This window comes from Danio rerio, chromosome 22 (genome assembly GCF_049306965.1).
Source record: "Danio rerio strain Tuebingen ecotype United States chromosome 22, GRCz12tu, whole genome shotgun sequence".
Taxonomy (NCBI): Eukaryota; Metazoa; Chordata; class Actinopteri; order Cypriniformes; family Danionidae; genus Danio; species Danio rerio.
In genome coordinates, this window is record NC_133197.1 from 4,512,304 (window position 1) to 4,537,500 (window position 25,197).

General features: G+C 38.0%; 1 protein-coding gene across 3 annotated transcripts in view; it reads right to left on the reverse strand.

Annotated features, from left to right (window-relative positions):
- The window catches only part of kdm4b (lysine (K)-specific demethylase 4B), an 89,896-nt gene that overhangs the window by 27,477 nt on the left and 37,222 nt on the right, over window positions 1-25,197 (reverse strand). For all 3 annotated transcript variants that reach the window (XR_012397392.1, XR_012397393.1, NM_001082805.1), the window contains 8 exon segments: window positions 22,407-22,510; window positions 12,187-12,324; window positions 11,553-11,749; window positions 9,406-9,638; window positions 7,415-7,587; window positions 7,207-7,330; window positions 2,449-2,627; window positions 1,890-2,091 (listed from right to left, as the gene is read on the reverse strand). Coding sequence is in view for 1 of the 3 variants with exons in the window: in NM_001082805.1 (NP_001076274.1) it covers window positions 1,890-2,091; window positions 2,449-2,627; window positions 7,207-7,330; window positions 7,415-7,587; window positions 9,406-9,638; window positions 11,553-11,749; window positions 12,187-12,324; window positions 22,407-22,510 (1,350 nt within the window). In the remaining 2 variants the exon portion in view is untranslated.

Here is a 25,197-nt window from a genome sequence, read left to right on the forward strand (position 1 = left end):
AAATAAACAAGTTGAGCCTGACTGACGGTAAATTGGCTGGACTGAAGGGTCGGAGGCTCTGGAAGGGCCCGCAGAACAGATTAAGACTGAAATCAAGGCCCTTTATTAACTCGCACTGACGGAGGCATGGAGATTGGATGTTGGAGAAAGCAAATAAATAGGTGACGGATGTTGAGTGAGGAAAACTACTACCTGTTTCGGGAGGAAGGAGAGGAAATGGCTAAAATGATGAATGGAGATATTTAATAATGATGGACGTGTGGATGGTTGGATAAAAAGAGGGGAATGGATGGATTTAAAAAAACAATAAAATGCATAGATGGATGGGAAAAAATGGACAGACGGGTGGATAAAAGTGAACAGGTAAATTGATTGAAGGGTTGCCGAACAAATGGATGGATGAAAAAAAATGAAAAGATGTATGGATGGGTGGATGAAATGAAAAAGATGAGTGAATGGACAGGCTGATGGAAAAAAAATAACAGATGGATGGATTGATTAATGGTTGGAAAAAAATAAGATGGATGGATAAAGTAAAAATTGCATGGATGGATGTAAAAATGAAAGGTTGGATAGACAAATGTATAAACGTAAACTGGTGGATGGATTGATGGTTGATAAATGGATGGACGGATGAAAATTAAAATGGATATAATTAAAAAGACGGGTGAATGGACAGGTTGATGGAAAAAATTGAAAGATGGATAGACAGATAGATAAAAGTAAACAGGTGGGTGGATTGATAAATGGATGAAAAAAAATTAAAAGATTGATGGATAAATAACTAAAAAAATAAAGATGGATGGATGAATGGATGTATGGAAAAAATGAAATGACGGATGGATAGATAGATAAAAGTAAAAAAATGGATGGATGGAAAAAATAAAAAGACGGACGGACAGATGGATGGATGGATAAAATTTTAAATAAGGGTGAATGGGCAGGTTGATAGAAAATACTTAAATGGATGGATGAATTGAAAAACTGAAAAGACGGATGGACAGATGTAAAAGTAAACAGGTGAATGCACTGATTAATGGATGGAAAGAATGAAAATATTATGGATAGATAAAAGCAACAAGATGGAGGGATAAATAGAGAACATGAAAAGATGGATGGATGGATTCATGTATGGATTCAATGGATGGATGGATGGATGGAGTAAATGAATGAAGTTAAAATATATATTGACGTATTAAAAACACTAAATAGATAACTGGGTGATAAAAAAATATTATGGATGGATGGATGGATTAAGTAAATGGAGGGATGGATTGATGGATAGATTGACAAATTAAGTAAATGGATGGATGGATGGATGGATGGATGGATGGATGGATGGATGGATGGATGGACGAATGGATAAAAGTAAACAGATGGATAGATTCAGTGCTTAATGGATGAAGTAAAAAAACATGGATGGATGAAAACACTAAAAAGACGGCTGGGTGACAAAACAATATCATGAATGGGTGGAAGGATGGATGGATAGATGGATAAATTAAATAAATTGATGGATGGATGGACGAATAGATAAAAATAAACAGATGGATGGATTGATGGGTGGGTGGATGGATGGACGAATGGATAAAAGTAAACAGGTGGATAGATTCAGTGCTTAATTTGTAAATTGTGAGGTCCAGGAACAGATTGGGGCAACGGTGTGTTCAGGCACAAATTAAGCCCTGGATGGATTGATGGGTGGACGGATGAACAAACGAATAAAAGTAAACAGGTGGATGGATTAATGAGGAATGGATGGCAAAACTGTTTACATAATAAAACAATTCAAACGCAGCCCTTAATAACATGACCAACTTAATGCAAGACCTTCAGATCAAGAGTTTCCATTCATTTCAGCGTTGTTTGTGAGGTGTGTTTGCACTCACTGGCGTGGACCTGCAGGTTGCAGCCGGAGCAGGACAGCAGTACGCTGGTGCCGTCGTCTGCAATGTGGGAGTTTGAGGAAAGCGGCTCCATGTTTTCGGCTCCGGCGCTGAAGCACATCTCGGGAACCAGCGGACGAGTGCGGCAGCCGACCCGCGACACCAGACCAGACATGTCCGAGATGTGGAAGGGGTCCTTCACAGACTGAAAATACACAAAAAGAGAGTTTATTTGTTTATTCATTAACTGCTATTTAGTTTCAAATTATATCAGAGCAAGGACTTCTTCACAGTATTTCCTACAATATTTTTTATAATATAATTCCCCCTCCTTTCTTCTTTCATGTCCGCACATGTAGCAGAATGACAATAAAGCTCAACTTGACTTGAATTTAATCAACATTTAATATAATTGAATATAACGTGCATGAAATAATGCAAATAAGAAGCCAAAAGCACTTTATTAATGATGCCATATGTTATGTGTGTCTGTGTGTGAACCCATTTGGGAGTGAAATAGTGATCCTGTTTATGCATGTATTTTACATATGCAATGCGTTACCTGTGTGTACGGGCAGAAGAGCGTGCAGATGGCGCAGTACGGCTCAATGGTGGACATGGCCGCGTTGAACTGTTTCTCGGCTAGGAAGTTCGGCGAACGGTTCTGCCACAGGTCGCTGTCTTCGGGCTTCTTGCTTTCGTGAGTGACACCGCCACCTACTGGCAGCCCTGAGTAGAGCTCTGCATATCACACAGAGAAGCCATAAAGACACATGTGAGTTTTACTGTAATTTACACAATTCAGAAGTGACACATGCTACAATGGAGGGAAAAAAACTGAATGGAAAATGAATAGAAACTACCAAAAAAATAGATGGATTGATGAATGGATGGATGAATGGTGAATGGTGAATGGATGGACAGAGAAAACTACCAAAAAAAAGGATGGATGGATGCATCGATGAAATTACCAAAAAAAAAATGGATGGATTGATGGATGGATGGATAGATAAATCAAAGGATAGATGGAATATGAAAAACAATGGATGAACTACTAAAAAAATGGATGGATTGATAAATGGTAGATGGTATAATGGATGGATGGTGAATGGACGGACAGATGAAACTACTAAAAAAAATGCATGGACGGATGCATCGATGAAATTACCAAAAAAATGGATGGATTGATGAATGGATGAAAATACAAAAAAATGAATAGATGGATGCATGGATATAACTACCAAAGGGATGGATGGATTGATTAATGGATGGATGGAACTAGCAAAAATGGATGGATAAATCAAAGCATGGATGGAATATTAAAAACAATGGATGGATGGAACTACAAAAAAATGGATGGATTGATAAATGGTAGATGGATTAATGGATGGATGGATGGATGAATGGTGAATGGACGGACAGATGAAACTACCAAAAAATGCATGGACTAATGCATCGAAGAAATTACAAAGAAATGGATAGATTGATGAATGGAAGGATGGATGGATAAAACAACCAAAAATGGATGGAATAATCAAAGGATTGAATATAAAAAATCAATGGATGGATGGAACTACCAAAAAAATAATTGATGAATGGATGGATGAATAAATGGATAGATGCACTAATAAAATTACCAAAAAGCAGATGAATTGATGAACAGGTGGATGGATGAAACTAAAAAAAACTGATGAATACATGAATGGATGGATGGAACTAGCAAAAAATGGATGGATTGGTGAACAGATAAGATGGATGGATGAAACTACAAAAAAATGGATGGAAAAATCAAAAGATGCGTGGAATATGAAAACAATGAATGGATGGAACTACCAAAGAATGGATGGAACTACCAAAAAATGGATGGATGGATGGATGAAATGACCAAATAAAAAAATGGAAGGACTGATGGATGGATGGAACTACTAAAATGGATGGATAAATTAAAAGATGGGTGGCATATGAAAACAATGAATGGGTGGATGGAACTATCAAAAAAATGGATAGATTGATGAATGGATGGATGGATTAATGGATGGATGGACGAATAGTGAATGAATGGAACTACCAAAAAATGGATGAATGGATGGATAGATGAAATGACCAAATAAAAAAATAGAAGGACTGATGGATGGATGAATGAATGGATGGATGGAACTACCAAAAAAATAGGTTCATTGATGAATGGATGTGTGGAAGGATGAAGATAGATAGATAGATAGATAGATAGATAGATAGATAGATAGATAGATAGATAGATAGATAGATAGATAGATAGATAGATAGATAGATAGATAGATAGATAGATAGATAGATAGATAGATAGATAGATAGATAGATAGATAAAAACAGTAGATAGATAGATAGATAGATAGATAGATAGATAGATAGATAGATAGATAGATAGATAGATAGATAGATAGATAGATAGATAGATAGATAGATAGATAGATAGATAGATAGATAGATAGATAGATAGATAAAAACAGTAGATAGATAGATAGATAGATAGATAGATAGATAGATAGATAGATAGATAGATAGATAGATAGATAGATAGATAGATAGATAGATAGATAGATAGATAGATAGATAGATAGATAGATAGATAGATAGATAGATAGATAGATAGATAGATAGATAGATAGATGAAACTACTAAAAATGGATTGATGGATGGATGAGATGGGTGGATTAATCAGTGGATGGAACTACCAAAATATGGGTGGATAAATGAATGGCACTACCAAAAAATGGATACATTGATGAATGGTTGGGATGAAAGGATTTATGAAGCTACCAAAAAAAATTTGATGGATTGATGAATAAATGGATGGATGGATAAAACAAACAATAGATGGAATATGACAAACAATGAATGGAAATATGGATGAATGGATGGAACTACCAAAAAAAACCCACAGGGATAGAAAATGATTGCGGCTGATGAACACTAGCTGAAGAGTTTCCAGCAGACGAGTGCAGTATAATCTGAACTCTGCTGGTGTTTTCAGGTGTATTGGGCTTCTCTGATGCCCCTCGGCCCTGTGTTTTGCCTCCTGCAGTGCCAGCAGGCGGTGCAGCTTTACATCTGTCTGTCTGCTTCTAAACACACACCGACAAATCAATAACCGTCTCTCAGCCGCTGGCTTTTATACAGCGCTGATTGTTTGTGGCTGCTTTCTTTCATATGTTATTGCTTTTGCTCTTTGTGTCGGCGAGTACACTTTCGCAAACAAAACAAAAACACAAAACTACCATCTCTCCAGCAAAGCAGAACGGCTTTGAAATGAAAAAAATGAATCTAACTTTTAACAACTTTTGCTCTCGGTGGAAAAATTTACCACGAGACGTCAATGTAGGATGTCAACGAAAAGTGGAAGGTTTCTTTTGTCATTTCACGAAAATGTGAAAGTATGACATTTATGTTTCAAGAGTGACAAGAAAGTAAATAAAAAAATGTTAAATAAAAAGTTCAATAGTTGTATGAACAACTCAAAGAACATGATTGTTTTTTGCGAACGTTATTTTGATTCTTATATTTGAAATGGAGGATTGAAAAAAATTACGTAACAGCATACCTAAAATTAAATGTCGCACATCACTTCATGAAATATAAAATGAATCCATGAAATCTTTGCGGATCTTCCAACCAAAAATCTTGCAGTCAATTTAAAGCAAAAACTAATATAGGAATTGTTAAACAAACAGTTACGAACGAATAAGGTTCCTTATGGAAGTAAAAAAAATGTGATGAATATTTTGCAAAGATATTCTTACATGAGTTTTTACATGAGATTTTTTGCAAGAATGCACATACGAAGAATATAATTACGTATTTTATAAGTTTGAAAAGAAACACAAAAATTTAATAATAGTATAATAATAAACATTTATTTACGATATTTGACTTTAAGGACATCTTTCAAAACGTTAAATTAAACGTGACAATTAAAAATGATTTTATAGACAAAAAAAGTTTAGGCAGATGATGTTATGAGACATTTGCATAAAGCTTTCATAAACCTTATGTACAATAATTCATTTTACAGACATCTTTGGAATCTATTGTTATGTAAAATGTTAAATTTAACATGAAAACTATTATAAAAACGTTTATGCAACAATAAAAATAAATTTTAAAATTATTACGTAATAATTAATAAAATGGTTTTACAAATAATATCAAGTTTTCTAAGATGATGTAATGAAACAAACACAAGAAATAATGGATTCATAAACATGTACGACATTTGATTTTAAGGCCATCTTTCGAATCTGTTCATACTTAAAACGTTGAAAGCAGCGCAACAATTAACACAACGGTTATACAAACGAAAATGAGATCTACTCGGATGATGTAATAAAACATGCATGTATTAATGGTTTCATTAACTTTTATGTATGGTATTTGATTTTCAGGACATCTTTCGAAACCGTTTTTACGTAAAACTCATTTAACGTAAAACTGAAAATGTACTTTTAACATATAAAATTACGTAGCAATTAATAAAATGGTTTTTCAAACAAAATCAAGGTTTCTAAGATTATGTAATAAAATTATTGCATAAAATAATGGTGTGGCAAGGGGGCGTGGCCAAGAGCCGTGGGAACGGAATGAGGCCGCTGCGTAAGTGGATGCACCTGTTGTGCGCACCGGCCTCGAATCCCACGGAAGGAGCTCTGGACTATAAGAGGAGGAACGATGGCAGAGGAAGGCGAGAGAGGACCGGGCCCGGGCATTTTGTTTTACTTTTGCTTTCAGTTTGACGGCAGTCTCCGTGAGGAGCTGCCATCCGTTTGTTTTGGTTTAGACGGCAGTTAATAAATAATTTAAAACTGCATCGGTTCTCCGCCTCCTTCCCGGCGGCCAAAGGGCCGTTAACTTCATTACAAATGGTTTCATTGTTTTAAACATATGATATTTGATTTAAAACCATCTTTCAAACCTGTTTGTATGTAAAACGTTAAATTTAGCACAACAATTAACAGCATGTATTTACAAAAAAAAAAAAATGTTTACTCAGATGATGTTATAAAACATGCATGAAAAAATAGTTTTAGAGACTTCTGTGTATGATATTTGTTTTTCAGGACATCTTTAAAATAAAAATGGACTTTAAACAAATAAAATAACGTAACAATAAAATGGTTTTACAAACAAAAACAAGGATTACTTAGGTAACGCGTGTATGAAATATTCGATTTTAAGGCCATTTTTTGAATGTATTCTTACGTAAAACACTTAATTTAGCACAACAATTAATGAAATGGTTTACAAACAAACATTCCGATATAAATGTAATACAAGCAGTATTTACCCTCATCGCTGGAGGCCTCCTGTTTGACGATGGAGTGAGGCGAACGCATCGGCGGTTTGCTGATTGGATGCCTTCGGCTCTTCTTCACCTCAACCTTCTTCTTCAGCTTCGTGAACGGATTTGTCTAAAAATAATTTAATGAAATATTATATATGTGTATCAATCTACTAATAATCATACAAAGAAAAGATAGAAAGAGTCTCCTCACCTGCAGAGGGGCAGCTCCATTGCTCTGGTTCTGCATTTCGCTGGCGGTGGTGAACTGCTCAAACACTTCCTGGAAGGACATTTCATCTGTGAGTTGAAGCTTTTTCTTCTTTTTCTTCTTCTTTTCTCCGTTCTCCACTGGAGGATCCTGGAAATCGGCTTTTATTTCTTCAACTGATAAAGAAATGACAGGAAATAGGATCAAAACACAGTCTTGGCTTGTTGCTAGGCTTTTGGTTGCTAATGTGTTCTGAGATTTGTAGATTGCTATGTCATTGCTAGGTTAATTTAGTTGGCTGATGGGTAGAGAATTGGTTACCAAGAGGTTGAAGGTTGCAATGGCTGACCAATGCTGACTACCAGGCCTTAAGATGTTTTGGATGGTTGCTAGGGTATTTAGTGTTGTTGTCAAGCAACTGAAATATTGGTTGCTTTGGTGCTCTGGGTAGAGAATTGGTTACTAAAGGGGTTGTTGATTGTTGAAATGGCCAACCAATGCTGACTACCCAGCCTTAACCTGTTCTGGATGGTTGCTAGGGTATTCAGTGTTGTTGTCAAGAAACTGTTATATTGGTTGCTACGGTGTTCTGGAACGTTGCAAAGGTATTCAGAAAGTTTGCCAGGAAACTGCTGTAGGGTTGCTAAGATGCTCTGATTTCGTGATAGTGTTTTGTTAATGATTTCCAGGGAATGCTGGTATGGTTGCTAAGGCATAATAGGTTGTTGCTAATATATTCAGTGTGGTTGCCAGGTAATTGATATGTGGTCACTAAGGTGTTCCGGATGGTTGCTAAAGTGCTTTGAGTGGTTGCCAGGATGTTTTGAGTGGTTTCCAGGGAAGTGTCATATGGTTGCTAAGTTGTTTTGGATCATTGCCGGGATGTTACTAGATGCAACAAACAACATTTCAGTCATCCGACAGGTAAAATCGGGTAACCCAAAATAATTACGTTAAAATGCAGCTGATCTGATTAACCCTGGTCAATAAAATAAGTGCTTCACTCTGGTCTCTGGTGTTTTACTCTGATGTTTGTAGTGTTTTTCTGATATTTAACTTGGGTGTTTGCAGTGTTTTTGTATGTTTTGGTCTGGTGTTTTTACTCTGGTGCTTGTGGTGTTTTTCTGCCATTTTCTGTTGTTTTACTCTGGTGTTTCCAGTGTTTTTTGGATGTTTTGCTATGGTGTTTGAGGTGCTTTTCCTGTTGTTTTACTCTGGTGTTTCCAGTGTTTTTTTGATGTTTTGCTATGGTGTTTGAGGTGCTTTTCCTTTTGTTTTACTCTGGTGTTTGAAGTGCTTCTCTCTGGTCTCTGGTGTTTTTTCTAGTGTTTTACTCTGGTATTTGTGGTGGGGTTTTTTTTGGAGTTTTACTCTGGTATTTGTGGGGGTTTTTATGTGTGTTTTACTCTGGTGTTTGCAGTGCTTCACTCTGGTCTCTGTTTTTTTTTGTTTTGTTTTTTTGGGTGTTTTACTCGGGTGTTTGTACTGTTTTTTTCTGGTGTTTTACTCTGGTATTTATGTTTTTCTTCCATTTTCTGTTGTTTTACTCTGGTGTTTCCAGTGTTTTTTGGATGTTTTGCTATGGTGTTTGAGGTGCTTTTCTGGTGTTTTACTCTGGTGTTTGAAGTGCTTCTCTCTGGTCTGGTGTTTTTTTTCTAGTGTTTTACTCTGGTATTTGTGGTGTTTTTTTTTTTGGTGTTTTACTCTGGTATTTGTGTTTTTTTTGTGTGTGTGTTTTACTCTGGTGTTTGCAGTGCTTTACTCTGGTCTCTAGTGTTTTTTTGGTGTTTTACTCAGGTGTTTGTACAGTTTTTTCAGGTGTTTTACTCTGGTGTCATCATTTCCAAGATAAAATAAATCAGTTATTAGAATTTAGTAATTAAACTATTTTGTTAAGAAAAGTGTTGAAAAAAAATCTCTCTGTTAAAGAGAAATTGGAAAAAAAATTATTCAGGAAGGTAAATAATTCTATCCTCAGCTGTATGTTGCTGTACCTCCTCCTCCTCGAAGCGCTGCCTCGGCCTGCTCCTGCTCTTCTCTCTCCAGCGCCTCCAGCGTGAGCATGGCTTCTCTGGCCATGCGCTCGTCCCTCTGCTGGCGCCGCTGCTCGTCATGCTCCTCCACCTTGCGTTGGTACTCCTCCATGTCCAGCTCCACACCCGCCTCCATCAGCACCTTCAGGTCCTCCGGCTTCAGACGCCGAAACTGTTTCATCTTCGCCTGAGCTCTACAACACACAGCACAACCAGAGAGATTTTTGCATTTATTTATTTAATTGCATAAGTGCCTCCATTCGAGACTTTGTATTTAATTTAATTACATGAATACTTAAAATCATATTTAATGTGAACTCACTCTGGTGTTTGCAGTGCTTTTCTGCTTTTTTACTCTGGTCTGTGGTGTTTTTTCTGGGGTTTTACTCTGATGTTTTACTCTGATAAGTGTGGTATTTTTCTGCTGATTTAATCTGATCTGTGGTGTTTTTACTCTGGTGTTTGTGGTGCGTTTTTGGAGATTTACTCTAGTGTTTGCTGTGTTTATCGGTTGTTTTACACTGGTGTTTGTAGTGTTTTTCTGGAGTTTTACTCTGGTCTAGGTTTTTGTTTTTACTGGTGTTTACTCTGGTATTTGTAGTGTTTTTCCAGTGTTTTACTCTGGTGTTTGTAGTGCTTTTTCTGGTGTTTGTAGTGATTTTTCTGGTGTTTTTTTTCTGGTGTTTCCAGTGTTTTTTTTCTGGTGTTTTACTCTGGTGTTTGCAGTGCCTCACTCTGGTCTCTGGTGTTTTTCCCTGGTGTTTTAATCTGGTCTTTGTGGTATTTTACACTGGTGTTTGCTGTGTTTTTCTGGTGGTTTACTCCAGTATTTGATGTGCTTTTCTGTTGTTTTACTCTAATGTTTGCAGAGTTTCTTTTATCAAAGTGATTGTTGTTTTTCTGCTTATTTATTCAGTTTTTTGTTTTTGTTTATGTAGTGTTTTACTGTGGTGGTTTGTGGTGGTTTTCTGGAGTTTTACCCTAGTATTTGTGGTGTTTGCAGATTTTTTCTGCTGTTTTACACTGGTGTTGGTTATGTTTTTTCTGGAGTTTTATTCCAGTGTTTGCTGTGTTTTTCTGTTATTTTATACTGCCGTTTGCAGTGTTTTTTCTGGAGTTTTACTGTGGTCTGCAGCCTTTTTCTTGGTGTTTTACTTTGGTGTTTTACTCTGGTGTTTTTGGTGTTTTTTCAGCCGTTTTTCAGCCATTTTTTCTAGTGTTTTACTTTGGTGTTTGCAGTGTTTTTATGTTTTAGTCCAGTGTTTCACACTTGTGTTTGCAGTGTTTTTCTGGTGTTTTTCTCTGGTCTTTGTGATGTTTTACTCTGATGTTTGCAGTGTTTTATTTATTCTGTTCTTTTTAGTGTATTTCCAATATTTTACTCTAGTCTTTGTAGGTTTTTTCTGGCGTTTTACTTTGGTGTTTGCAGTGTTTTTTTCATTTTTACTCCATTGTTTTACTCCGGTGATTGCTGTGTTTTTCTGGTGTTTTACTTTGGTGTTTTCTGCCATTTGTCTGTTTTACACTGGTCTGTGGTGATTTTTTTGTGTTTTACTCTGGTGTTTTACACTGATATTTTAAGTTTTACTTCGATGTTTTTTATTCTGGTGTTTGTGGTGTTTTTTCCTGCTGTTTTACTCTTGTTCCCATGCATTTTTGTCTGGTGTTTTTACTCTGGCGTTCACAGTGTTAATCCACTGTGGTGTTTTAACCTGGTGTTAGTGGTACACTTTTGTAGGTTTAATCTGGTAATTGTGGTGTTTTTCTAGTGTTTAACTGTAGGATTTGTAGTGTTGTTTTTCTAATGTTTTTCTCTAGTACTCTCCTGCTGTTTTACTGTGGTGTTTTAGGTGGTTTACTGTGATATTTTCCTGTTGTCTTTCTGGTGTATGGTGTTTTGACTGGCGTTCGAAATATTATTTGGCGTTTTACTCATGTTTGTGGTGTTTTTCTTGCATTTTACTCTGGTGTTTTACTCTGTCTGCCGGGTATGCACAGTGTTTATCTGCTATTTTTCTTGTGCTTTTTCTGTTTTACTCTGGTGTTTGTGATGTACTACTCTGGTGTTTTTCTGCAGTTCTACTATCAGTGTGTTTGGGTGCGTTTACCTGCGCAGGACCTTCTCCCTAAAGGTGACTCTGTTCTTCCTCCAGTGCTCCAGCTCGGGGCTGCTCAGGCTGGTGGGCTTCAGGTGGTCCAGCACCATTGTGTCTTTACCTTGTTTCCACTGCGTGTAACGCTCCGGCTGCAGGCGGCGCACAAACACATCCATGGAGATCTTCACCATGTCCTTGCGGCACGTGCACTGAAGAATAACAATCACCACAGCATCAGCCAACAGCTACACAACACCTTAAAGCAACCAACCAATGGAAACAGACAAAAGTTCTGTCCATAATCTGATTGGATGATCATTAGCCAATAAAAATGATTTGGGATATTTAGATCACAGGTATGTGGATTGATACTTGGACCAATAAAGTAACAATGTGGGCGGGGCTAGCTGACAACTCAGACACTGATAATAATAATAAACAAATATATATTACTCATACACACACACACACAAACACACACAAAAGACAAATTATGTATTAAGAGTGTCAACAGCTGTCAACAAACAAAAAACTAAATAGCAAAACAGATTGAATAAACAAACAAACATACAGAAACAGAATGAAAATAAGCGTAAAATTAAGCACTTGCTCCAAACTGAAGAGCGAGCGTTCGTGTGATTCTGACCTGCGCCGCCATCTTGCCATAGTCGATCCAGCGCAGCGTGGCGAAGTTGGTGGACTCTGCGCAGTTGAAGCCATGGTTGAAGCCGGCATGGTACCCATACGGGAAGGTGATCATGAACTCACCCTCCTCCTGCGTGATCTACAACACAATAAAAAAACAGCACAAAAAAAATTAAAAACAACCAACATCATGAGTTTGTAGGCAACCGACGAAAAATATACCCCGTTTAATTGAAAAAAATATGTTAAAATGCGATATATATCAGCCTGATCTCACGAGGAAACTTGACTATTTTACGTTTTGTCAGTTTAGTGACTAATTCGTACAAATTTGTTCAGTCATACGAACATGTACGGTTTTAAAAAAAAGGCGAGGCACCTAATCCCGCCCCTAAACCCAACCATTACTGGGAGATGAGCAAATCATACTAAGTTGTAAGAATGAGATCATACGAGTTTATATGAATTAGCCACTAAATCAAAAAGTTACGCACTGCCGTGAGATAGCTTTGTACATACTTCTCTGACCACATTTCTAGAACTGCTCGATCGTGCAGATTTGCACTCTATAACATCAGAAAGATCCGACCCTTCTTATCTGAACATGCAGCTCAACTCCTTATTCAAGCTCTTGTTCTCTCCAAACTGGATTACTGCAACTCTCTACTAGCTGGGCTTCCAGCTAACTCTATCAAACCTCTTCAACTGCTCCAGAATGCAGCAGCACGAGTTGTCTTCAATGAACCTAAACGAGCACATGTCACTCCGCTGCTAGTCCGTTTGCACTGGCTGCCAGTTGCTGCTCGCATCAAATTCAAAACTCTGATGTTTGCCTACAAAGTGACTTCTGGCCTAGCACGTTCTTATCTGCACTCAATTCTGCAGATCTATGTGCCCTCCAGAAACTTGCGTTCTGTGAATGAACGTCGCCTCGTGGTTCCATCCCAAAGAGGGAAAAAATCACTTTCGCGAACGCTCACGCTCAATCTGCCCAGTTGGTGGAATGAACTCCCTAACTGCATCAGAACAGCAGAGTCACTCGCTATTTTCAAGAAACGACTAAATACTCAACTATTTAGTCTCCACTTCACTTCCTAATCTGCAATTGCCTCTTTGAATATCACACTAACTGTACAAAAAAAAAAAAAAAAAAATACTAATACTTCCCTTCTTAGACTTTACAGACCTGAAACTTGCCTTTAGTACTTATTCATTGTTGCTCTTAGTTGTGTAAATTGCTTCCTTGTCCTCATTTGTAAGTCGCTTTGGATAAAAGCGTCTGCTAAATGACTAAATGTAAATGTAAATACACATAACTGCAAGAGAAACAGCTTTTCTGTAGCTACTTTATGTAACAAATTATACCACAGGTCTGTTGAATCCTTGATTCTGATTGGCTGATGATCTCTCTAGGGTGTGCGGTTATTTTCTGATAAATGCACAGCTAAAGTAGTGTGGAAATATAAATTTATATCATCTAATTTCAAATTAACAATAATCTACGTATAACTAAAAAAGTTATATTCTCTGGTTTTTAATTATATTATTTCATTGACATGCCAGCTAGGAGGGTCATATAACCTTTGCCTTGCTGACTACAGGCTAAGCCAAAGTGATGCAATTATCAGTTTCACAGCATGGGGTGTCTATTGTTTTCTCTTTTCGATCAAATGGTCAGGCGGTTTCTGTCTCCAGAACATGATGAGATCAAAGCCTGAAAGAGCAGTTTACCCTGCCGACCACAACCCTTAATTTGCATGCTTTGTTTAGCCAAATCCCCTCCTCCTAAGAACACAATATAGACATGAAATCTTTGTCTCAATTTAGACTAATTCAGACTTGTGTGAGACTTGTGAGAGACTTGTGAAAGAACTTGCAGACTGCGGACCTCTAGTAGGCTCTTGCAGACACATTAGACATCTTAAAGACGCTGTATGACTGCAGATTAACCAACACGTCTCAATAAAGGAATTCTGCTTGTTTCGAGTCTCCTGGACTGGGTTCTCTCTTCTCTTTCCACTCATTTATTTTTTTACAACAGTAGTTTCGGCAGGTTTTGAGTGCATTACAGCTCCATGTCACACTTCAGGTGTGCATTATTTCATAATAATTCAATGACTCATCGTCAATAATCTTTTACTTGTACTATACAGAGCTGTTAAATGCTTGATTCTGATGGGCAATCAAGATGTGCCGTTTTTACAGGTATATGCACAGATAAAGTAGTTCCGGCTGGTTTTTGAGCGCATTACAGCTCTATATCACACTTCAGGTGTGCACTATTTCCTACTAATTCAAAGACTCATTGTCAATAATTCTGTACTTATACTATACAAAGCTGTTGAATGATGATTCTGATTGGCTGACGAGCATTCTAAGGTGTGCCATTATTTTCTGATAAACACGCAGCTAAAGTAGTTCCGGCAGGTTTTTGAGCACATTACAGCTCCATATTACACTACAGGCGTGCACTATTTCCTAAGAATTCAATGACTCATCATTAATAATTCTTTATATATACTATACAGAGTTGTTGAATGCTTGATTCTGAGAAGCTGATGAGCACTCTAAGATGAGCCGTTTTTGTTTTTTTTCTAATATATATACAGGTAAAGTAGTTCCGGCAGGTTTTTGACTGCATTACAGCTCTATATCACACTTCAGGTGTGCACTATTTCCTAATAATTCAATGACTCATTGTCAATAATTCCTTACTTATACTATTCAGAGCTATTAAATGCTTGATTCTGATTGGCTAATCATCTATCTAAGGTGTGTGGTTATTTATAAATGCACAGCTAAAGTAGTTTCAGCGGGTTTTGAGAGCATTACATCTTCATATCACTATGCTGACTAATTTAAGTGATTTCACAGCTACAAAAGTCAAAAACAATCACATCAGAACACAACAGAAGGCTTTGGGTGACACAAATACCCTCTGACACACTCCAAGTAAGAAATGTAAAGTATAGTTATGACAAAATGCAACGAGTTACAATAAATTATTTATTAAAATTCTTGCGTTTAGTTATTAAAAATATGCTGGAAGCAATCTTCGTTCGGATGAAAATTTGGAGTGTGTGTGTGTGTGTGGTCACTCCTCGTGATAAATGAATATAAATAAATGTTGATGTTTAAAGCGTTCAGTGAAGCGTCTGTGATGAAAGAGCCGATCAGAAGCGAATGAAGCTGAAAACCGCACACACACGCACATGCAAACACACACTTCAACGCTAATCTCTGCACATCCATTAGTGGATGATGGGGAAAAAGAAGAAATCTTTCCTCCTTTCTCGTTCTCCATCCATCGGCCGGACGAAGGAGGGAAAAAAAAAAGGATGATTTTAGCCGTAATTAGGGTGGAGCTTTAGGCTTGCAGTCTAAAGCTAATGAACGTTTACATTTGGCTGCGTTTGGTTTTGCGGCCTCTGAGATCTGGCTTCTCTATTACAGGGAAACTCACATTTATTAACGCTGTTTACAGAGTCATGTTTCATCTCTGCAGGTTTGGTCGAGTGCGATCACAGAAAAATAGTGCTCTCAAGGGCGTGTGTACAGGCTACGAGATTACACTATTAAAAAAATGTAAAAATATTAAATATTATATATAAAAAATTGTGCTGTGGTGTGTAAATTACGGGGAAAAAACGTAGGAGAAACAATTTAATGTTGCATTCGTTTCAAACTTCAAATACAAATGAAACGAATCAAAATTAAATAGATCAAAAATCATTATAATACATTTTTTTATATATATATATATATATATATATATATATATATATATATATATATAATTAATTTAATTCTTTAAATTTTCACCATTTAAGAAATACATATATATGAAAAGAAAGCAAATCTAATTAGTTTACAAATGTGTAATAAAATGAAACGATGCAGGGAAACAGTATTGAACACATGAGGAAAGGAAGGTTTAGTAAGGCATGGAAGGCCCAGACAGCAGCTGAAATCTCTCAGTAGTTCTTCAGCAAACCTCTGCTCTTCCTCAGTGTAAATAAATATCAGCTGCTTCAGTCCAACATCTACATTAGCAGGAGGATGAAGAGGAAAGCAGGGTGGACATTTCAGCAAGACAATGATCCAAAACACAGCCGAGGAAACTCTCAAATGCTTTAGAGAAAGAAAATCAAGCTGTAGAATGGCCCAGCCAATCACCTGACCTGAATCCAATAGAGAATACAAATTAAAGCTCGTATTTGATAGACGAGACCCACAGAACCATCAAGACTTGTACACAATGTTGAAGTCTGTAAAAACTCACACCTGAGCAGTGCGTGTGACTTCATTCCTGTTATGGTTGATGTTTTCTTTCTGTCTTTTTTTCCACCCTCCTCTCTGTTTGCTCAGCCCTTTAGGTTTCTTACTGGTTTTTCATTCTGTCCATCATCATTATGACGTTTTTCGGTTCCACCAATCCCAGGGCGAGCCGCAAGGATTTAAAGCCCCGACAGACCAGTGTGTGGTGTGCGCTCTGCCTCGGCGAACCATTTGTGCTCCACGGAATTTGTTTGTGCACTGCTTCGTCTATTCAGTGATTTGTTATCTCAGTTTACTGTGGTAATTCGAGTTTGCTTGTCGAACTTCATTGGCTTTAAGTAACATAATGTGATGGTTGTTGTTTGAGTCTAAACTAAGCTTTGACGGACTTGTTAGTTTTAAGTTTAGATTGATGTTTTGTTAGATCAGTTTGAGTGTTTTGCCACCTGTGTACTTTGAGTTTTGTAGTTTAATTAGTTTAGTTCGGGTGTTGTATACACTGAAGATCTCGGTTTTTATTTGTGTTTCTTTTGACGCCTAGTTTAGACTTTAGATTTAAGGATTGTTTTGTTTATGTCTTTGATTTGGCTTACACTTGTTGTTTTAGTTTAAAGATAATAATTGTAAATGTTTATTTCTTTTTTTCCCCCAATTTATTATTGTTACATATTGTTTCATCCGTTAAGTAAAAAGCTTAAATAAGATAAATGATTCGTGCCTTATCCTTGATCTGTCACACACATTACACCTGTCTCACCTAAATGTTACAGCATCCCAACTTCAACATCTTAAACATGCAACAATTATCTATATGAGAGGCGTCTTGAACCACTTAAACTCTGCTGCTATTTGGGGATTTCCGCCTGGATTTTGCCAACCCAAATTTAAAAGCTTCCCAAATCCACATGCAGAGGTGTAAATGCAAAAATTTGGTATCATTTTAAAGAAAACCCTTTGAATTTTCATAAAACACTATTGAAAGTGTTTAAAATAACTGTATATGTCTTCTGTGTTATAATAAACACCTAAAAAAAACAGGCGCTTTTTGTATTTTTTTTTTATAAACTCAAATTTGAAAGTGTGGCTTTTAGGTTCTGTGTGGTCTAGCGTGCTGTAATTAATTTTGGTGGTTCCTGCACATGTCTGTAATTATAGGAAAAAAGAGAAATGTCTCTTCCATAATCTATGCAAAAGTTATTGTATTCCAACTGATCGACAGGGATCGATCATTGTTTGCATATTTCACTATTCTTTTGTTTGATCAAACATAATTCACTGTGTTTGGACCCCGGCAGACATATAAAAGGATTACTTATGCACATCACCTCAAAAACAGAGGAGAATGGCCCTGAAGGGCACAGCATAAGGTAAGAGATGACAGCTGTCTGTGCTATCTGGGGCTGCTTAGTGATCATAAATGTATTGTTTTCACTTCTGCGCCGTGGAAACACCACAATTTACTCAACAACTGTTTGGCATATGAATATAATTCAGTAAAACGAATGCTAGAACTGTATGAGCACCGGCAAAAGCTTTCATTTAAGCTATAACTTGTACATGTGTCATATAAAAAAATATGAAAATGAACCGATGTAGAATACCCAGCTCGGGTATCCAAAATACTGAGTGTTTAAGTGTAAATAACTTTTATACAGTAGAATAAAAACCAAAGTGATGCATATGTGCATAAAATATAGATTCTACACTTTCAAACGACACCACTTACGGGGGTCTGGTGCAACGCTAGCCCTTTAAATCTGAAAGCGAAAGTCGATGACGTCACGGACTCGGTACCGGGTCCGCAGAGTTTAAGTGGTTAAGCTGTCTTTTAAAAATGTAAATGTACTAAATCCCCCCCCCAAAAAAGTGCTATATTCCCTTTTAATCAACAGACAATAATAACCCGCAACCAACTCAACTTTCACATGCAGCAAATCACTCAACAACAGAAGCGTGCATCGTAATGACATGCTGCCTATGTTATCTTCAAAGAGCACTCGTGCATCTGTCTGTATAGCGTATGGCTAATGGCGTTAGCGCAGTGCAAGAGCCTGAATGTGTGACTCTGCTGGATTTCTGGCTTCTCTCTGATTGTTCGCGAGCAGAAGTTTGAGCTCTAATGGCGTCCCAAGACACGCTGACACAGAGAGACAGAGAAAGACAGACAGGCTTCCAGCAGAGATCAAAACTTCAGCCCTTCATCTCCTCCAAACCCTGCATGACTCGCATCCAGAGCGACGTGCAGCGCTAAAAACTCATTAAACAGCTTCATCTGGAGATCATCTACAGCCACAACCCTACAAAACCCACTCCAGACAGTAGCTGGGTTTCCATCCTAACGTCAAGCGAATCCTTCGCAAAAAGTTTGCGCAAAATAAAGGAAAGAAAATGAATGTGAATTAGCCGATTTTTTTTTTCGGATGTTACAGTCCCTGCTGGAAAATCCAGCTTAAACCAGCTTAGGATGGTTGGCTGGTTTTAGCTAGTTGACCAGCCTGGCTTTAGAGGGGTTTGGGGCACTTCGAGACTGGTTTTCAGCCATTTCCAGCCTGGTCTTAGCTGGTCAGGCTGAAAAATGACCAGCTAAATCCAGCTAAATCCAGCTAAAACTAGCTTGACCAGCCTGGTTTAAGCTGGACATAGCAAGTTTTGGATGGCTAGGCTGGTCAAGCTGGTTTTAGCGGGTCATCTCTCACCCTGACCAGCTAAGACCGGGCTAGAAATGGCTGGAAACCAGCCTAGAAATGGCCAAAACCCCTCTAAAACCAGCCAGGTTCGACCAGCTTAAACCAGCCAGCCAGCCTAGGCTGGTTTAAGCTGTTTTTTTCAGAAGGGGTGTCTGACTGTGGTATTGGTAACCTAGCAACCAATTGTAAACAAGGCAAGCATAAAGGCATCATGGGCAGCGCTGGGTGTAATTAGTTACAAAGTATCTAATTACTGTAATTAAATTACTTTAAGGACGCTTTCAAACCTGTGAATCGATTCAGTTGTTCTGAACCACATTTCAGTTTCACGGTTTATTTTACAGAGTCCTGCTCAGCTGCGCTGGTTTGGTGGTGTTTGATGGGGTGCACGCTACATGTCTGAAGAGCAAAAAGGGATGCGGCGGGAAGGGGTAAGAAGGGTGTGCAATGTATTTGAGGACCGGGAGGGAGAGGAGCGATTACCGGGAGATTATCACTCGTTTGCGGGAATCCGGAAGTCTGTGTATTTGCGAGAGACTACAGATGTCTTAAATGACCTCCCGCCCTACTCATAATTCTCCCTTCATATAGCCGTATGCCTATTACATATCCATAAAACACTGTGACATGACCGGGCTCGGATCGTATCCTTTCTCAATACAATCGATCCGCTCCAGAGTTCGTTTCAATCGAGCTCAGACCACCTCATTCAGGCAATCTCGGACCGATTGGTTTGGCACAGATCCAATTGTGATTGCTGGATTCACATAACTCAAACGAACTGCGCAAACTGGGCAAAAGAGACAGGTTCTGAAGCAAAAGTCTAGGTGTCAATGCACTCTAAAACGCTTCCGGTGAACTGTATGCCGTTACAAAATTGGCGAATTTAAGTAGGGATGCACTGATAACATTTTTTTGGAACCGTTCCGATCTCAATACCAAAATTCTGAGTATCGATCGATTCGATCCCGATATTGTGTGTGTTTTTTTTACCCAATACAGTTTCGATAGTTCTGGTGCTCAAACAATACATCTTCTTTAGTAAAAATAACAGCCCTATAAGCCGACTGTCTATGATAGATGGCACAATCTAACTAAAAACATGATGCTTGCTATAAACTATGGGCTACAATATTTGAGCATCCATTATGGAGTTGATATGATCTGTAGTGGTCCAGCTTATGTTTCCGCTTTTAATATTAGGATATTTCTTTGAAATCTGTAATAGGCTACCACCATTGACACTAATCGTTGGCAAAATAACTTGCCTTTTAGCAAAACCTGATATTTTCCTGCAGGTTTGAAGCAGATTGCAACAGAGAAATACTGGGAAATCTCTGTAGACTGATGGCATTTCATGCTGTTCAGCCATATATTCTTAAAATGTCAGCAAAATCACCTGTTTGGTCATCACTGTAGACATTATGCTGTAGAGAATCATTTAAATGCTAGCTCTAAAGTGACTTTGGTGAATTAGTAATGGCTTCTGCTGTTCTCAGGTCAGCTCCTGATGTGAATGAATGGCTGAAGAAAGTAGTTCCTAATACAAAAGGAGTCTTTGAGACTCTCCGGGTTTGATTTAATTTGTTATATACACGTTTATGCTATCGATTTGCTGTATAAACGCAATATCACACTCATAGCAGTGCGATATGGCTGTATATCGGCACTGGTGGGACATTTAGGCACTCATATCAACACAGGCCTCCGACCAGTGCCGATACACAGCCATATCACACTGCTAGTCAACATTTTAACAAAAACAAACAAACAAAAAAAACGTTTTAAAAGCTATACACTAGACCTTGAATCACCAAACTTGTTCCTGGAGGGCCGGTGTCCTGCAGATTTTAGCTCCAACCCTAATCAAACACACCTGAACAAGCTAATCAAGGTCTTATTAGGTATACTTGAAACACCCAGGCAGGTGTGTTAAGGCAAGTTGGAGCTAAACCCTGCAGGGCACCGGACCTCCAGGAACGAGATTGGTGACCCCTGCTCTAGGACCCTATATAAACAAGTGTAACGAATGTCTAAATCATTCGTTAAAACATCTATACGCAAATCAATATAGGATTTTACAAAGCGCCGACACAGAAACGCACAGCAGAGTGTTCGTTTAGGTTTGTTTTGCCGACATGGGTTCCTGAAATCCTCATATCTGATACTCGTAGGTTTTTTCGTCCTTTTTGGCATCCTTCGACCCTCCTCTCTAACTGACAGCCAGACATCTCTACAGATTGCGTTTGACTCGATATAAACAGCTCTGCTGGTTCTGCTATGGATGCTCTGATCTCTATAAGCCCCATCAGATACGGTAACCATGGAGACGGCAACATCTCTACACACACACACCTCTTCATATACACAGAGCTATTTATAGATATTTATTCAATCAAAGTGTAAAGATGAAGATGGCTGAAGACTTCTGAAGAAATTATATTAGCATTTGAATGGAGAAAAACTTAGAAAGTATATTATTAGGGATGATTCATTTATTCATTTTCCTCCTTTATCCATCAGGGGTCGCCACAGCGGAAAGACCCACCAACTATTCCAGCATGTGTTTTGCATAGCTGATGCCCTGCCAGCTGCAACCCAGTACAGGGAAACACCCATAAACACTCAGACACAATGGCCAAATTCGTTTATCCAATTTACCCAGCTGAAAAATCCAGCTTAAACCAGCCTAGGCTGGTTGGCTGGTTTTAGCTGGTTGACCAGGCTGGTTTTAGAGGGGTTTTGGCCACTTCCAGGCTGGTTTCCAGCCATTTCCAGCCTGGTCTTAGCTGGTCAGGCTGGAAAATGACCAGCTAAATCCAGATAAAACCAGCTTGACCAGCCTGGTTTAAGCTGGACATAGCTGGTTTTGGCTGGGCTACCAGCCTGGCTAAGCTGGTTTTAGCTGGTCATCTCCCAGCCAGACCAGCTAAGACCAGGCTGGAAACCAGCCTGGAAATGGCCAAAACCCCTCTAAAACCAGCCTGGTCGACCAGCTAAAACCAGCCAACCAGCCTAGGCTGGTTCAAGCTGTTTTTTTCAGCAGGGCACCTATAGCGCATGTGTTTGGACTGTGGAGGATACCCACGCCCACACAGGGAAAACATGCAAACTCCACACAGAAACGCCAACTGACCCAGCCGGAACTCAAACCAGCAACCTTCTTGCTGTGAGGCCACATGGCTAACCACTGAGCCAACGTGTCACCTATTTGGGATTATTATTTTTTTGCTAATGATTAAAGTAGTTAACCGACCCTGTCAAACGGGATGCTGTACTTCTTGAGGATTGAGGGAGAAATGAGGGTCATCTTGTGTCGGAGAAAGGCATCGCAGCCCTGGGAGCTTCCTGGGAAAAATCCTGAAAAACAGAAAAAGAAAAAAGCAACAGATCAACACCATTAGCATGTTAGCAGTGTGTGTGTGGTCAGTATATAAAGGCATATAAATAGTTAGCATGCTAATGGTGTGCATGGTCATTATATAAATGCATATAAGCAGTTAGCATGTTATTAGCAGTGTGCATCATCATTGTATAAAGACATATTAACAGTTAGCATGTAGTAGTGTGTGTGTGGCCATTACATAAGGGCATATTAACAGTTAGCATGTTAGCAGTGTGCGTTGTCAGCATATAAAGGCATATTAACAGTTAGCATGTTAGCAGTGTGTGTAGTCAGTATATAAATGCATATAAACAGCATGTTAGCAGTGTGCGTAATCATTATATAAAGGCATATTAACAGTTAGCATGTTAGCAGTGTGCGTAATCATTATATAAAGGCATATTAACAGTTAGCATGTTAGCAGTGTGCGTAATCATTATATAAAGGCATATTAACAGTTAGCATGTTAGCAGTGTGCGTTGTCAGCATATAAAGGCATATTAACAGTTAGCATGTTAGCAGTGTGTGTAGTCAGTATATAAATGCATATAAACAGCATGTTAGCAGTGTGCGTAATCATTATATAAAGGCATATTAACAGTTAGCATGTTAGCAGTGTGCGTAATCATTATATAAAGGCATATTAACAGTTAGCATGTTAGCAGTGTGTGTAGTCAGTATATAAATGCATATAAACAGCATGTTAGCAGTGTGCGTAATCATTATATAAAGGCATATTAACAGTTAGCATGTTAGCAGTGTGCATGGTCAGCATATGAAGGCATATTAACAGTTAGCATGTTAGCAGTGTGCGTAATCATTATATAAAGGCATATTAACAGTTAGCATGTTAGCAGTGTGCGTAATCATTATATAAAGGCATATTAACAGTTAGCATGTTAGCAGTGTGTGTAGTCAGTATATAAATGCATATAAACAGCATGTTAGCAGTGTGCGTAATCGTTATATAAAGGCATATTAACAGTTAGCATGTTAGCAGTGTGCATGGTCAGCATATAAAGGCATATTAACAGTTAGCATGTTAGCAGTGTGCGTAATCATTATATAAAGGCATATTAACAGTTAGCATGTTAGCAGTGTGCGTAATCATTATATAAAGGCATATTAACAGTTAGCATGTTAGCAGTGTGCGTTGTCAGCATATAAAGGCATATTAACAGTTAGCATGTTAGCAGTGTGTGTAGTCAGTATATAAATGCATATAAACAGCATGTTAGCAGTGTGCGTAATCATTATATAAAGGCATATTAACAGTTAGCATGTTAGCAGTGTGTGTAATCATTATATAAAGGCATATTAACAGTTAGCATGTTAGCAGTGTGCGTAATCATTATATAAAGGCATATTAACAGTTAGCATGTTAGCAGTGTGCGTAATCATTATATAAAGGCATATTAACAGTTAGCATGTTAGCATTGTGTGTAGTCAGTATATAAATACATATAAACAGCATGTTAGCAGTGTGCGTAATCATTATAAAGAGGCATATTAACAGTTAGCATGTTAGCAGTGTGCGTAATCATTATATAAAGGCATATTAACAGTTAGCATGTTAGCAGTGTGCGTAATCATTATATAAAGGCATATTAACAGTTAGCATGTTAGCAGTGTGCATGGTCAGCATATAAAGGCATATTAACAGTTAGCATGTTAGCAGTGTGCGTAATCATTATATAAAGGCATATTAACAGTTAGCATGTTAGCAGTGTGCGTAATCATTATATAAAGGCATATTAACAGTTAGCATGTTAGCAGTGTGCGTAATCATTATATAAAGGCATATTAACAGTTAGCATGTTAGCAGTGTGTGTAGTCAGTATATAAATGCATATAAACAGTTAGCATAGTCATTATATAAATACATTAGCATGTTATCATTGTCAGTATATAAAGGCATACTAATAGTATGTTAACAGTGTTAGGAAGTATAAAAAGACATATTAGCAGCTAGCATGCTAGCTGTGTGCTCGGTCATTATAGAGAGGCAATATGAGTGACGCTTCAGACACAGAGGACAGAGAGACGCGCGAGGCTGATTGCTAGCATAACGTGTAATTGTGAGTTGAAGGTTAGCGCTGTAAAAGCTGCACTGAATCATCTGAAAGCCTTTAATCATCATAATTATCAGCCCACAATCCACAATATGGGTCATCATTAAACACCGGAAACGTCTGACAGTCACCGCTACAACGCTCGTCTAGCATTAGCCCTCACACACTTAAGTGGGCTTTCCTGCTTAAACATGTCAGACGGAGGGTCATTGTCATTCAGGACTGATGCGCATCTGATGTTTTGAGTCGTTTTGTACACCATCACCTTCGCTAACACTGTGCACATTAAAAATACACAATGTGCCAAAGTGCCAGGGAACACTTTTAGCGTAGCTTAGCATAGATCAATGAATCAGATTAGACCATTAGCATTAATAAAAACGTTGCTATTTTCTAAGTTGATACTCGAAATGCTACTCTAGGTAATAACTACAGAAGAGTCGAGCTTTAAATAGGAAATGGTCATCAATTGGTCATTTTTAAATGAGATGCTAATGGTCCAATCTGATTTTATTAAGTATGCTAAGCTAGGCTAAAAGCACTTCTGCCAGACTCAAAGATTGGCTGAATAGATTGAAAAAGCGTTCAAC